Below are 11,651 nucleotides of genomic sequence, written 5' to 3'. Positions count from 1 at the left end.
TAAGGGAGCACCGCTGTGGCAAATGCACGATCCGACCGACCGCCCGTTTGCTACGCCCAAAATGTGCCATCGGACAATGAGCAGGGATGAGTGTTATATCACCGGATTGAGGCCAGTGTCGCAAAAAAACAAAAATCAAAACAAGAAGAAGAGAGACGCAAATTGCGCCCCAATCGATCCTCCGAAAAGGCACTATGCTAATGAGACATATTTTTAAAATGTAACATATGGATTGAAGCGAAAGATGGGACAGACATTTGCGTGGCGGGAAGTGATGCTAATGTTTGCTTGCGGGATGAAGCGGTAGATGGGCCATTTCGAATTCCCAAGACAGTTTAAACTAAACGCAGGTGGAATGGTACGAGCGGTTGGTCAACGACCACAGTCCTTCGAGCTACTGAGCTCGAGGGCTTTTTGGCAATGCTACAACAATCGGGGAAGACCAAAAACCACTACCATGTTGTACCATTCATGGACCACATCAGACGTTCGTAGACGTATCATTACCATACCAAAATGTTCGCCAAAAAGTCCACCCCAAACTACCACACAGATCAGGTCATTATTTCCTGTAATTCAAGTTCAAACAGTGGATAAATACGCTAATATCTGGGCTCTGACACTGTTTGTTTGTGTTGTGTGTGCTCAGGCACTGCTACTTACCGAGCTGGTACATCCCAATAAATAAGCGTTGACTAGCCAGGGATATTAAATCGTGATGCACAGCGGACAATTACGATCAGTCTGTTGATCAATGGTTATTCGGCTCGTGATGGTCAGCAAAGTTGTTTTAAAAAACGAATTGCTTATGACGTTGTCCTCTACCAAACGTAGAAGGAATTTTGTATTCTACATTTATATTGATTGGGCCCAACTAAGCAAAGTATAAATGGTTACATCAATCTCCGTTGCACGTCTCTTTTCAAGGAACGTGTCTTTTCAATAGGCGAATATGGTAGAGAGTGAAGGAGAATGATAGATATTCGATACTTAACTCGCATTTTAGCACCATTTACACACTTTTTTTTGCATAAAAACATTATCTCAGCTAGTATTGTGAGCCTCTTTCATTTAAAAGGGTCGTTTTTAAATTTTTGTTTCAAGACAAACAAATTTGGGTATCTCAACTGTTATTTTGAATTGAGACCAAGGTTCCTCGAACAAAGCGGTACATTTTGTTTTCAGCTTTGTCCAAGAACCTTGGTTCTTCAACACGTAAACATAACTTTTTTTATAATCAACCGTCATCGCCAAGGTTAGTGATGGGAAACCCAATCCCTGTAGGGATTCACATCATACGAATCAAAATTGGTCTAAGATCCAGATAACCGAATCCCAATCCGATTCTTCTTCTTCAACGCTGGGCATAACCAAGCTAGCCCGGGGACATAGACCTTTATAGCGTAAAGTACACACATCGGAGTTACATCGACTGGTAGCGGGGCTAATTTAACTCGAATCGTGTCTGCAATGGGATTCAGAATCAATTCAAGTCAGAATCGAATCAACCCGAATAGAGTCCGCGAAGGGATCGAGTCTTCGATTTAGCCAACACTATAGCTGTCAGTTGTTGGGTTCGACACGTTGACGAGACTCGAACGTAGTGCTTCAGCATCCAGAATAGTTTACGAAAAACACAAATAAATTCTATGGCATCAAGTGGTGCATGAATGAAAGTGGCCAATTTCGTCCACCGTGACTTCCGTCAGGCACATCCCGCTGTAAACAGAGCGCAAGTGACCATAGAATTTTCGCCAACCCGACGGACAACGCCAAGGCCCGGCAATAATGGGCGGGCAGAAATTTCAATACGATGAAAGCGGTGGAACGTTTTTCTACTTTATCCTATCGTTCCTGGCGCTGATCCTCATACCGGCCACTTTCTACTTCTGGCCGCGCAAGAAAAAGGAAGGTAAGAACGAGCCATCCGGTGCATCAGGTGATATTGTAGCTCCGAAATGAGCCTCCATAGACAATCTGTTGATTGTACGCATCCGCCAGCGTACCGTGGCCTGCAAAAGCGGGCCAAAGAAAAGTACAGTTATTTGACTTTGTTTTCTTTTCTGCGCTCGGTTCCGCTTGATCGCGTCTGCACTTTCTTTTCTCTCGGCCGCGAACAGCATGAGTGGGTAAAGAATGTGCTAATGCTTGGCGACAGTAAAAGTGGAACTTTCTAAAAGGGGTTCGAAAAGTATCATGCCATTCTGGAATACTGAGATACCAAAACGAGCACCGACAATTGTGTAAACAAATGACTTTTATCTCAAGAACAATTTTGGACATAAGTGTGTACGTTTCATCGGAAAACTAAAGGAGGTCAGAAGGAAACATATTATTTACGCCACATTTATAGCCTTTCCATGCATAACATATTAAACCCTCCTTAAAGATGGATAAAATGACGACCAAAGTTCGCTTACGTGGTTTACGCGTGTTAAGTTTCTTCTTCCCAGTACACAATTGTTTAACATCTACGTCACGCTTCTGATTTGGCGACAAGGTTGAGTATTTAGTTCCGCATGCAAGTACCTTGCAGTAAAAAAGAAGCAATGCAATTTGTTCGGAGCCGTTGTTGGAGGCATACCACTAGATTTATTTCCATTCTATTTTTTCATGGCATACTTTATGATTCCGTTTCTTTCAAATACATTTTAATATCTCCTCATATTCCATTGCAGATCCAGTATCAAAAGATGAAAACTGCAATTGCGAGAATTGCCTTAAAAAGCGTGCCGCCATGGAACATTCGGATCCGTACAAGGGCACGAAAGAGTTTCTGGTGAAGCTAGCAATCGTAGCCGGATGGGCGCTGCTAATATTCCTCACCTATAAGGTGTCCCAGTTCGACTACGAGATGTCCAACTTTGACCCGTACGAGATCCTAGGCGTACCGCTCGGTACGTCCCAGAAGGACATAAAGAAAGCGTACCGCACGTTATCCGTGATCTTACATCCGGACAAGGAAACCGGCGACGAAAAGGCGTTCATGAAGCTTACCAAAGCCTACCAGGCGCTGACGGACGACGAGGCACGCAAGAACTGGGAAAAGTATGGCAATCCGGACGGCCCGGGAGCCACCTCGTTCGGAATTGCCCTCCCATCCTGGATCGTCGAGAAGGAAAACTCCGTGTGGGTGCTTGGACTTTACGCGCTCGTGTTCATGGTCGCCCTACCGATTGTGGTCGGCACGTGGTGGTACCGGTCAATCCGCTATAGTGGCGATAAGGTGCTGCTCGATACGACCAACATGTACTGGTACTTTTTCCACAAGACGCCCCACATGCAGGTGAAGCGTGTCATCATGATCCTGGCGGCCAGCTTCGAGTTCGAGAAGCGCCACAACAATCAGGTCATCGAGCGGCAATCGGACAACGAGGAAGTCCCGTCTCTAATTCGCCAGCTACCGTATCTGAACGAAAAGTGCAAGGAACTACCGTTTTCACGCAGCTATTCGTTGAAAGCCCGTGCCATTCTGCACGCACATTTGACCCGAATTCCGCTCAAGGAGAGTACGCTCGAGATCGATCGCCAGCTGATTGTACGCAAATGCCCCTACCTGATTCAGGAAATGGTTAGCTGTGTGAGCCATCTCATTATGTTGGCCTACGCGAGGAAGAGTAAGTGTTTCAGCTCTAAAACTATGCAAATGCTTCCAGAAGATGACTAAGGCTCGTTCACTTTTCTTCACAGTTCAGAGGCTTCCATCCATTGAAACGATCGAAAACTGTATGAAATTGTCCCCGATGATCATGCAAGGGCTGTGGGAGTCGAAACATCCACTGCTGCAGCTGCCACACATGACGGAGGAACTGCGCACCCATCTGTCGCGAAAGTACAATGTCCGCAACATGCAGCAGCTGGCCCAGCTGAAGCAGGATAAGCGACGCTCGGTAATGCGACACCTTACCGACGAGCAGTACAGCAACCTGGTGAAGGTACTCGGCCGGATGCCGCTCATTGACTTCAACATGAAGTGTGAGGTGGTGGACGATGAAAACTCAAACGTCGTGACGGCCGGAGCGATCGTGACGGTTACGGTCGAGCTGGTGCGACGCAGCATGTCGGAGCTGTTCGGCGACTCTACGGCCAAGGAGAAGCAAGGAATTACGTACGTAAACGCCTTCAACGGTATTTTCATTCTTACAGGAACCAAATTTTGGTCAAGCTATAGTACAGGAGGCATCTTGCGGTTTTATCATCTTTTATGATAATCGAAGTTTTTCATTATCGTTTCACTGTTTATAGCGAGAGCAACGACAACGGTGACGGTGGCGAAGGTGATGCCGATGGTGAGCTGGAAGGCACAGACGACCAGAAGCAGGACCTAAAGGTAAAGAAGCAGCCCACCTGGCAGCCAAAGACGGCGAAAGGGGCTCACAAAGGCAAGAGCAAGGCAGCCCAAAAGAACCGTCGGTTAGTAGCGGCTGCTCAGGCCGCAAATGCAGCAGCGGCGGCGGCGGCGGCAGCAGCAGCTGCAGCAGCAGCCCAAGCGCAAGAAGAGAAGGAAAAGGTATTTGCTAAGACCGATAACACAACATAATCTCATTTTAATCACCTACCCGTTTTCATGTTATTCTTTTTTTTGCAGTCCGTAAAGAGTGGTGACGGAAAGGAACATGGTGACGAGGCGGAATCGGATGCGGAAAGTGGTGCTGAAAGCGACAATGATGCGAGCGAGGCCGCAGCCGATGATGATGATGAGTGGGAAAAGTATGGACCACGTGGCACAGGGATAAGCGATAAGGAATTTACTGAAACACGTGTCTCCATTTTGATGGTATTTGTAGGTTCCAGCAAAAAATCAACAAGCGAGAAAAACTAGAAGGACGTTCCAAAGTGTCTCATCCCGTGCATTGTCCACTGTTTCCTGAGGTATGTATTGTAAACTACGCAGCTTCACGCTTAACTTCAGCCTAACAGGCTGTTCATATGTTCATATCGCTGGCTATTACCTATCATAGCCTGCTGAGTTTAACGAGTCGCTTGTCTCCGACAATGTATAATAGAAAAGATTCATAGATTAATGTTGGAACGTTTGTTTGTGACCATTCTCCGTTTTTTCCCCCGTAGGAAAAGCATGAATACTGGTGGACATACATTTGCGATCGGAAATCGCACACACTGCTCACGGTGCCGTATCACGTGACGAACCTGATCCACCGCGAAGAGGTACAGTTGAAGTTCACCGCGCCAAAGTGGGCCGGCATGTACGTGTTTACCGTGTGCCTGCGGTCCGACTCGTACTTCGGCATGGACCAGCAGCTCGACCTGAAGCTGGACGTCAAGGACCCGGCCGCCATCCCGACCGAGCATCCGCAGTGGGACATTAGCGAATCTGAATCGGACCATAACGAAATGCAGGCGAACGATAGCGAATTTACCACCGACTCGTCGGACGGTGAAGACGAGGAGACGAGGAAACGGACAGACTGAGGGGGCTCGTTTCAGCGTCCGGCGGGTTTCATCCATCGCATTTGAATGGTGGTATATTTTTTTGGGCACTATCTCGAGGCATTGGGCTAATGTTGGAAGATTCGTCAAAATACATGTTTTGAATGTCCTAAACGAATACTTCATTTTAGAAAATATACGTAAGCATTCAACAGTTTTGGGCTGAAATCAGTGTACGAAACAACGACAGACTTGGACATATATAGGACAAAAAAAAAAACATTGCAGGATTTCGGAAATCGCACACAATCAAGTTTATTTTAGTTAATTATTTCAATTCAATCTAGCCAAGCACGCTACTTTGCGTTGGCCACGTGTTGTCGTCATAATCCATTCCTTTTGAAACTGTTTTCGTCATTTCCCTAAAACAAAAGGAACAGTTACAGTTTGTTTGCAAAACAGCATTTGTAATTTGTATTAACTCTCCTGCGCAAGGAAGGTGAAGAGAAAGAGCAAGTTGTGCCTGTTTGTGGATGGACAAAACAAAATTTTCTCGCTTTTTTATTCTTTTTGCATTAAAAATTTAAAAATTTAAAGAAATCGATCCTCTCTTTGTATTGGCAAGTGAAAATCAGCAGCACTGAGGGACAAATGGACTGAATGTTGAGAAAACACTATCTGGAAGTGAAGCGGTTCGACGCAAAACTGAGGAATTGGGAGGAAAAGAAGGTTGACAACGTAAAAGATTGTTTATATTTGTGTTCCTCTGGAATAAAAGAAGGTACGGTGAAATTATAGCACCCTTGGGTAGTATGAAATATACAAAAATGTGCAAACATTGTGCGTGTTTCTCCACATGCATGCTTTAAATTCCGAAAAAATATTTATTATTTCTTTATAATATTTTTATCATCCGCCCAGTAGGTGGAATCGAACCACTTCGATGCTAATCGACTACAGGTTTGAAGCCTGCACCCTGGACCACCAAGACTCAACTGGGCAAGGGCGCCGGCTAGAGTCTGGTGTATATATGCCAAATGGTTTACATTTTAGTTCTAGCGATGGATAATATGCACTGACTGTTGTAGAGTTCTGCGATTGATACTGTTTTTGAATTCAAATCAATCGTTTTAGAGAGATTTAATTCCGATATTCCATTCTAACTAAACTATTCTGTTCGATTTAAACCTACCATCGACCTGCTAGATAACGTAAAAAGATGATGATGAAACAAAAGAAATCAGTCATAAGAGAAGTATTTTACAAATAGTTCGTTTATTAACTGCACTTTTCTTAAAGAATGATCACTTTACATAATGTTCCATAACCTTCCTCGCTGGTTGCATCGTATTGTCATCGTCGTTTTTGTTTTGTTTTCCTCGGCTACGAGTCCAACCAATATTGGGTAAATGCGGCCAGAAACAATATTCCAAACCACTTTGTTATGCCTTTATATGGTGATTTGTAGAGATCGCCTTCCGTCGACAACACGAATGTGTTTTCAATTTCACCAGGTCATTGTAGTATTGCTCCCCTGTTTAGTACTCAGTCGGTTAGAGAAAGGGGTTATCTAATCGGAAACGTTCAGCTACCGAGGCGCATTCTATCCCATTTTTTTTTATCGCACACAGTCCACCATCGTTTCGATGTTGTTTTGTTTATTAACTCCTCTGCCTAACGCTTATCGCAGCTTACATTCCTGAAACCATTTTTCGACTCTCACGGCACGCGAATCAAACAGTGGTACAAGAAGCGTACGGGCAGTTTAAACTTGTCACTAACATATCGAAGTACAAAATAGTTGTAGTTTCTATGAGATTGTTCCATTGAAGCATTGTAGCACCCCTCACGAGAGGAGTGAAAGAGAACGGTTTTTCGGCCACATTCGGTACTTCATGGTGAGTTTGGTTTGTTCTTTGAGCAGTCTCTGAGATTTTCTTTCAGGTTGACAAGATAGTAAGATCGTCCCACTTTTCCAGTCCAGGAGATGGTGCATCCTCTCGATCGTGTGCTCAAACATAGTGATCGACCTGATGATGATGATGATGATCATGATGAAGTAGATGAGTTGCTAGTGGCGTACGGTACTTATTTATTCTTCCTGCTCCTGCTCGGCCAGCATGGGATCGTCAGTGTCGTCGACAAGTTTGCTCGAGATTCCATTCTAACGGGGCATTGGAAAAAAGAAACAACAGTTTCAAATGAAGATTAATGCAGCTAAAGATGTTCCACAGCCCAAAAACACAAGCGAGCGATTAGGGATAGGACTCAACTTTACGCTACAAGATTGTGGTTAGTCGATCACGTGTTGTCATGCATGTATGCACGTGATCGTAATGGAAAAGTCTGATCCATGTGCTTCTACGAGATATAAAGGTTTTCTTAGCACCTGCACGAATCATCCTATATAAAAGGCAAACTCTGTGAAATGAATTCTGCTCAAGCAACCATAACACTTAATTTTATATGAAAAAAGGAACACCACCGGACCTCTCCAGCGTCGTCGTCGGCAGGTTGTGGATCGATCTCCTCCTCCTCCTCCTCCTCCTCGTTCTCCTCTTCAGCTACCGCCTCCTCTTCGATTTCGATCTCTTCCGCGTCCTCACTTTTGCCGGCCAGAGCGGCGGACGTTTTAAGCAGCTCCTGCTCTTCGTCGTCAGCCTCCATCTCGGCCGCACTCGGTGGTTCCTTTAAAGCATATACCACACACTCAGATGATGCACAGACAAGCACGCTTAATTTGGATACACCCAAATGAAGCGAATGTTTCCTTCACAACTTGTATTGTTATTACCAGCAAACGGAGGATCATCCGTGTTACTAGTTAAATCTTAAGAAATGTAAACTTTAAAAAGGGCTTAAATGACTTAAATATAAAAAACAACAACCATGCACATGCAAACAAATACAGATCATGGCGCGATAGTTGAAGCACCCTAACAGAAATATTAGGCAATCAAAGATGTGAAAAGGTTTGCTTCTATACTATTTTGCGTCATTAGTTTTTGTCGAGGATCTTTTTTTCCCTTTTGCTGCTTTTTTAGTTTTACAGTTCCTGTTTTTGGATAATGAAATGTTTTCGATAAAGTGAAACAGACAAAGCCAGATAAGCCGAACAGAATTTTGAACGATAGGACAGAATAAATGATTGTGAGTTACTTGGATTACCGCAAGAGAAAGACGTAAGAAATGAATACATAGAATACGAGGATATTTGAGAAAAAGGCCAGCCTTGAATAGCCGTAAATACACATTGCGTGCTAGAAAAAACATTAAATATTTTTTTAAATGAAGCAGAAATAAGATGTGCAGCAAATTGCACCAGTTGCAGCCAAACTCGATCGTTCGCGATTGTGGTAGAGAAAGAACATCAAGCAGTACAGACTATAGCAGCAACATAGAGAGAGAGAGCCCATCGAAACGAAGATAAGGTATATCATATGTCTCTCAAACCTCCACGAGGGCAACGCTCGGTGCTGGTGTGCTGGAATTATCATTGATACTTCCGCTTTCCTCTGGTGATAATGATTCTTCTACCACGGATCTCGTCGTCGTCGACTCCGGATCATTTTTGGTATCAATTTCATCTCCGTTGTCTTCTTCGTTATCGGCAGCTTGTGGTTCCTCGAATGCTCTTGAGTTTTCATCCTGAAGGATATTTTCCTCCTTTTGGTTTGATTCCACCGTTGCACTCGACGTCAGGTTGGTTAAATCCTCCGCGTCGACGGTACCACCATCCTTACTTTTTTCTTCATCCAAAGAAGGCAAAGGCTCAACTTCCATAGAATCGTCCTTCGGCAGTGCCTTTTTCTCCCGTTCTTCGTCGGTCGTTATTTGTTCCTGATTTGCATTCGTTTCATTTTCAACCTTACTGAAGTGATCCGTGTTTTGGGAATCCTGTTCATCTTCCGATGTGTCCGATTCGTCCTCATCTTCAACAGTAGCTTCCGTTTCTTCCTCGCCTAAACTACCACTTTCCTTCTCGTTCGTGACCTCAGCATCTGTGTCCTTTTCATTACTCACTGCAGGGATTTCGTGCTGTTCCTGATTGATATCTTTCGAAATAACATTTTCTTCTAATTTTTCATCATTACTTGTCGCATCATCGTCGTCAGCTTCTGTGGGCTCCTTTTCATCTAAGAGTGCCGTGTCTTTTGATTCAGTGTTTACCTGACCGTGTTCAACATCTTCATCTTCCTTTGCTTCCTGACTGATCGAAGTGTCCGCATCAAGAGCCTTGGAAGTTTCCGTTGATTCCACCACGCTACTTTCAATTCTCTGTGCCGGTTCTTCCGTCCCATCTTCCGGGGTTTCCGCCTCCATAGTCTTATCATTTTCGACCAAATTTTCCACTGAAAGCCTCTCTTTTGCTTCGTTTTCACCATCGTCGTCTTGCTTCGTCGAGGGTTCACCAAGCGTTTCGTCTGCACCGTCGTCTGCCGCCACCAGCGTGTCCTCTGCTGATGTTTCCTTCTGTTCCGTCGCGTCCTCTTCCGCTAGCGGTGTCTTCGTATCAAATCCAACCAGCAAGGATATAATTTTGTGTCCCCGGGCCAATGGGTGTTTCATTTTTCAGGATGGGTTGATGTTGTTAAAGATGGATGGACCAATGTGTATAATTGTGTGTGTGTACCATGACGAAATGGATTCCCGAGTGGGATATACAGAAAGAAATAAGAAAAGGATTAATTATGGGGTAATTGCGTGCATTACTTTGTGTTGCAAATCGAATGGAGCGTGTATATGATACTGTGATGAATCATAGGAAATATTCTCGAAAATATTCCACGCCATGTGCGTCATCGTTACAGTACAATTTTCTCCCTTCGTCAACACCTACCCAGTTATTCATCGATTAATTTTCCATCCACGATGCAATAGAAGCAAACACAACGTACAATAAAAATATATATGAGAGTAAGATAACGCTGATAATAGTTATCTTGCTGCAAACATTTGTAAAAGCAGATTATTGAAACAAGATTTGATAAGCGAACGAAGGTTAATACATACGACGACGTTGAGTTTGCAAATATTTCCTTTAAGTGGAAATCAAGATTATCTGCAAAGATATCCACCACTAGCGACTGTTAAACAACCAACGACACAACTATATACATGCAGTTTGTTATACCTCGCATCGGTTTGTTTTATCCTGTGGGTAAACAATTCACCACTCCCAGGCATTGTGCAGCTCTAAATTTGAGAGATTTACTTTATTTGAAATGTATTTCACGTAATCATACTCAGAATATATAACTTAACTCTACTGCTTGCCCTTGCGTGTCCGCACGCATCTAATTATGCAGCGAAGCTTCGTTTGGAAATGGAAAGTGAACGTAAATAATCAACAGCGCGAAGCCGTTTGTTACCTTTCTTCTTACTTTGAATAAAGTTCCATTCACACCCTGGACGCTGCGATGATGCTCGTACGTGGGTCGTGAATCCTATACTTTACTTTTCCTTAATCCCATTTTATTTGTCTGTCCACTATTGATTGGCTTCAGTGACAATGATTGAGCTAACTATCGTTGGAAGGTTATTATGTGTATAATGGCTGTTGTTGTCTGTGATACGTTTCATTTTCCTTGTTTTCGTGTAGTGTGTATTTCAAACTTCATACTTCTAAGCTAATCTAATGTCTTTTCGATGTAGGGTTCTAAGAGACCCGTCTAACCGCGCTCTAATGGGATGCATAAAATTGAAATGGATCGCAAAGGAACAGAACAGCACTAACAGGGAAGGTATTTTTCACGTCTTCACGTGACATGACCGTTTTTGAGTCCGCTGAGGACATGCTTTACGTGCAAAATATATGCGATTGCAGTTTTTACCTTGTGTTTGATTTATGATTGCTCAATTTGTTGGACTATGACTAAGTGGAATAATTGTAACATTGCACACAACGTGAGGTATGGGGCGATGTCGAGAAGGACGATTGGGAAAAAGGACTTCGCATCAACGCAAAATTTGAATGGAAGTTTGGTTGACTTCACTCTTCGAAAGCTAAACTTCAAATATACCATCGTGATGTCGTGGATAGATTATAATAAACCGAAGAAGAAAGGATTGAAAATTGGATTTTTTCAATATATAAAAAAAAACCGTGTGTCTATCCACTGCCAATTTCAATTGACAAAACACCTATATTTTCAGTGTTTGTGGGAACCTACGCATGTAAAATTAATCCGATAAACTAAACTGCTAGTTCCTCTCGGCTTGTAAGCGACGGCATTTTGTTTGGGGTACACGTTTTAGTC

At 43.6% G+C, this 11,651-nt stretch overlaps 2 protein-coding genes and 1 non-coding gene across 3 annotated transcripts; 1 reads left to right on the top strand and 2 right to left on the bottom strand.

The window, feature by feature from the left end:
- The first annotated feature begins 1,594 nt into the window (after positions 1–1,594).
- Positions 1,595–6,229, top strand: LOC131267137 (translocation protein SEC63 homolog). Its single transcript, XM_058269914.1, has 7 exons — positions 1,595–1,912; positions 2,679–3,617; positions 3,691–4,108; positions 4,246–4,510; positions 4,589–4,710; positions 4,788–4,872; positions 5,071–6,229. Exons 1-7 carry the CDS (start codon positions 1,789–1,791, stop codon positions 5,431–5,433), a joined length of 2,316 nt encoding a protein of 771 aa, XP_058125897.1. The 5' UTR covers positions 1,595–1,788; the 3' UTR covers positions 5,434–6,229.
- A 76-nt stretch (positions 6,230–6,305) lies between these two features.
- Trnastop-uca (transfer RNA opal suppressor (anticodon UCA)) lies at positions 6,306–6,392 on the bottom strand. The gene has a single exon. It is a non-coding gene; the product is annotated as a tRNA-Sec (tRNA).
- A 290-nt stretch (positions 6,393–6,682) lies between these two features.
- On the bottom strand, positions 6,683–9,960 carry LOC131265283 (glutamic acid-rich protein-like). The gene is made up of 3 exons (XM_058267544.1): positions 8,845–9,960; positions 7,882–8,079; positions 6,683–7,555 (listed from the first exon to the last, which is right to left on the bottom strand). Exons 1-3 carry the CDS (start codon positions 9,958–9,960, stop codon positions 7,484–7,486), a joined length of 1,386 nt encoding a protein of 461 aa, XP_058123527.1. The 3' UTR covers positions 6,683–7,483.
- Positions 9,961–11,651: the final 1,691 nt, after the last annotated feature.

Source organism: Anopheles coustani, chromosome 2, assembly GCF_943734705.1.
Source record: "Anopheles coustani chromosome 2, idAnoCousDA_361_x.2, whole genome shotgun sequence".
NCBI lineage: Eukaryota > Metazoa > Arthropoda > Insecta > Diptera > Culicidae > Anopheles > Anopheles coustani.
The sequence above is the reverse complement of the archived record's forward strand: the minus strand, read 5'-3'. Positions and strand labels throughout refer to the sequence as shown.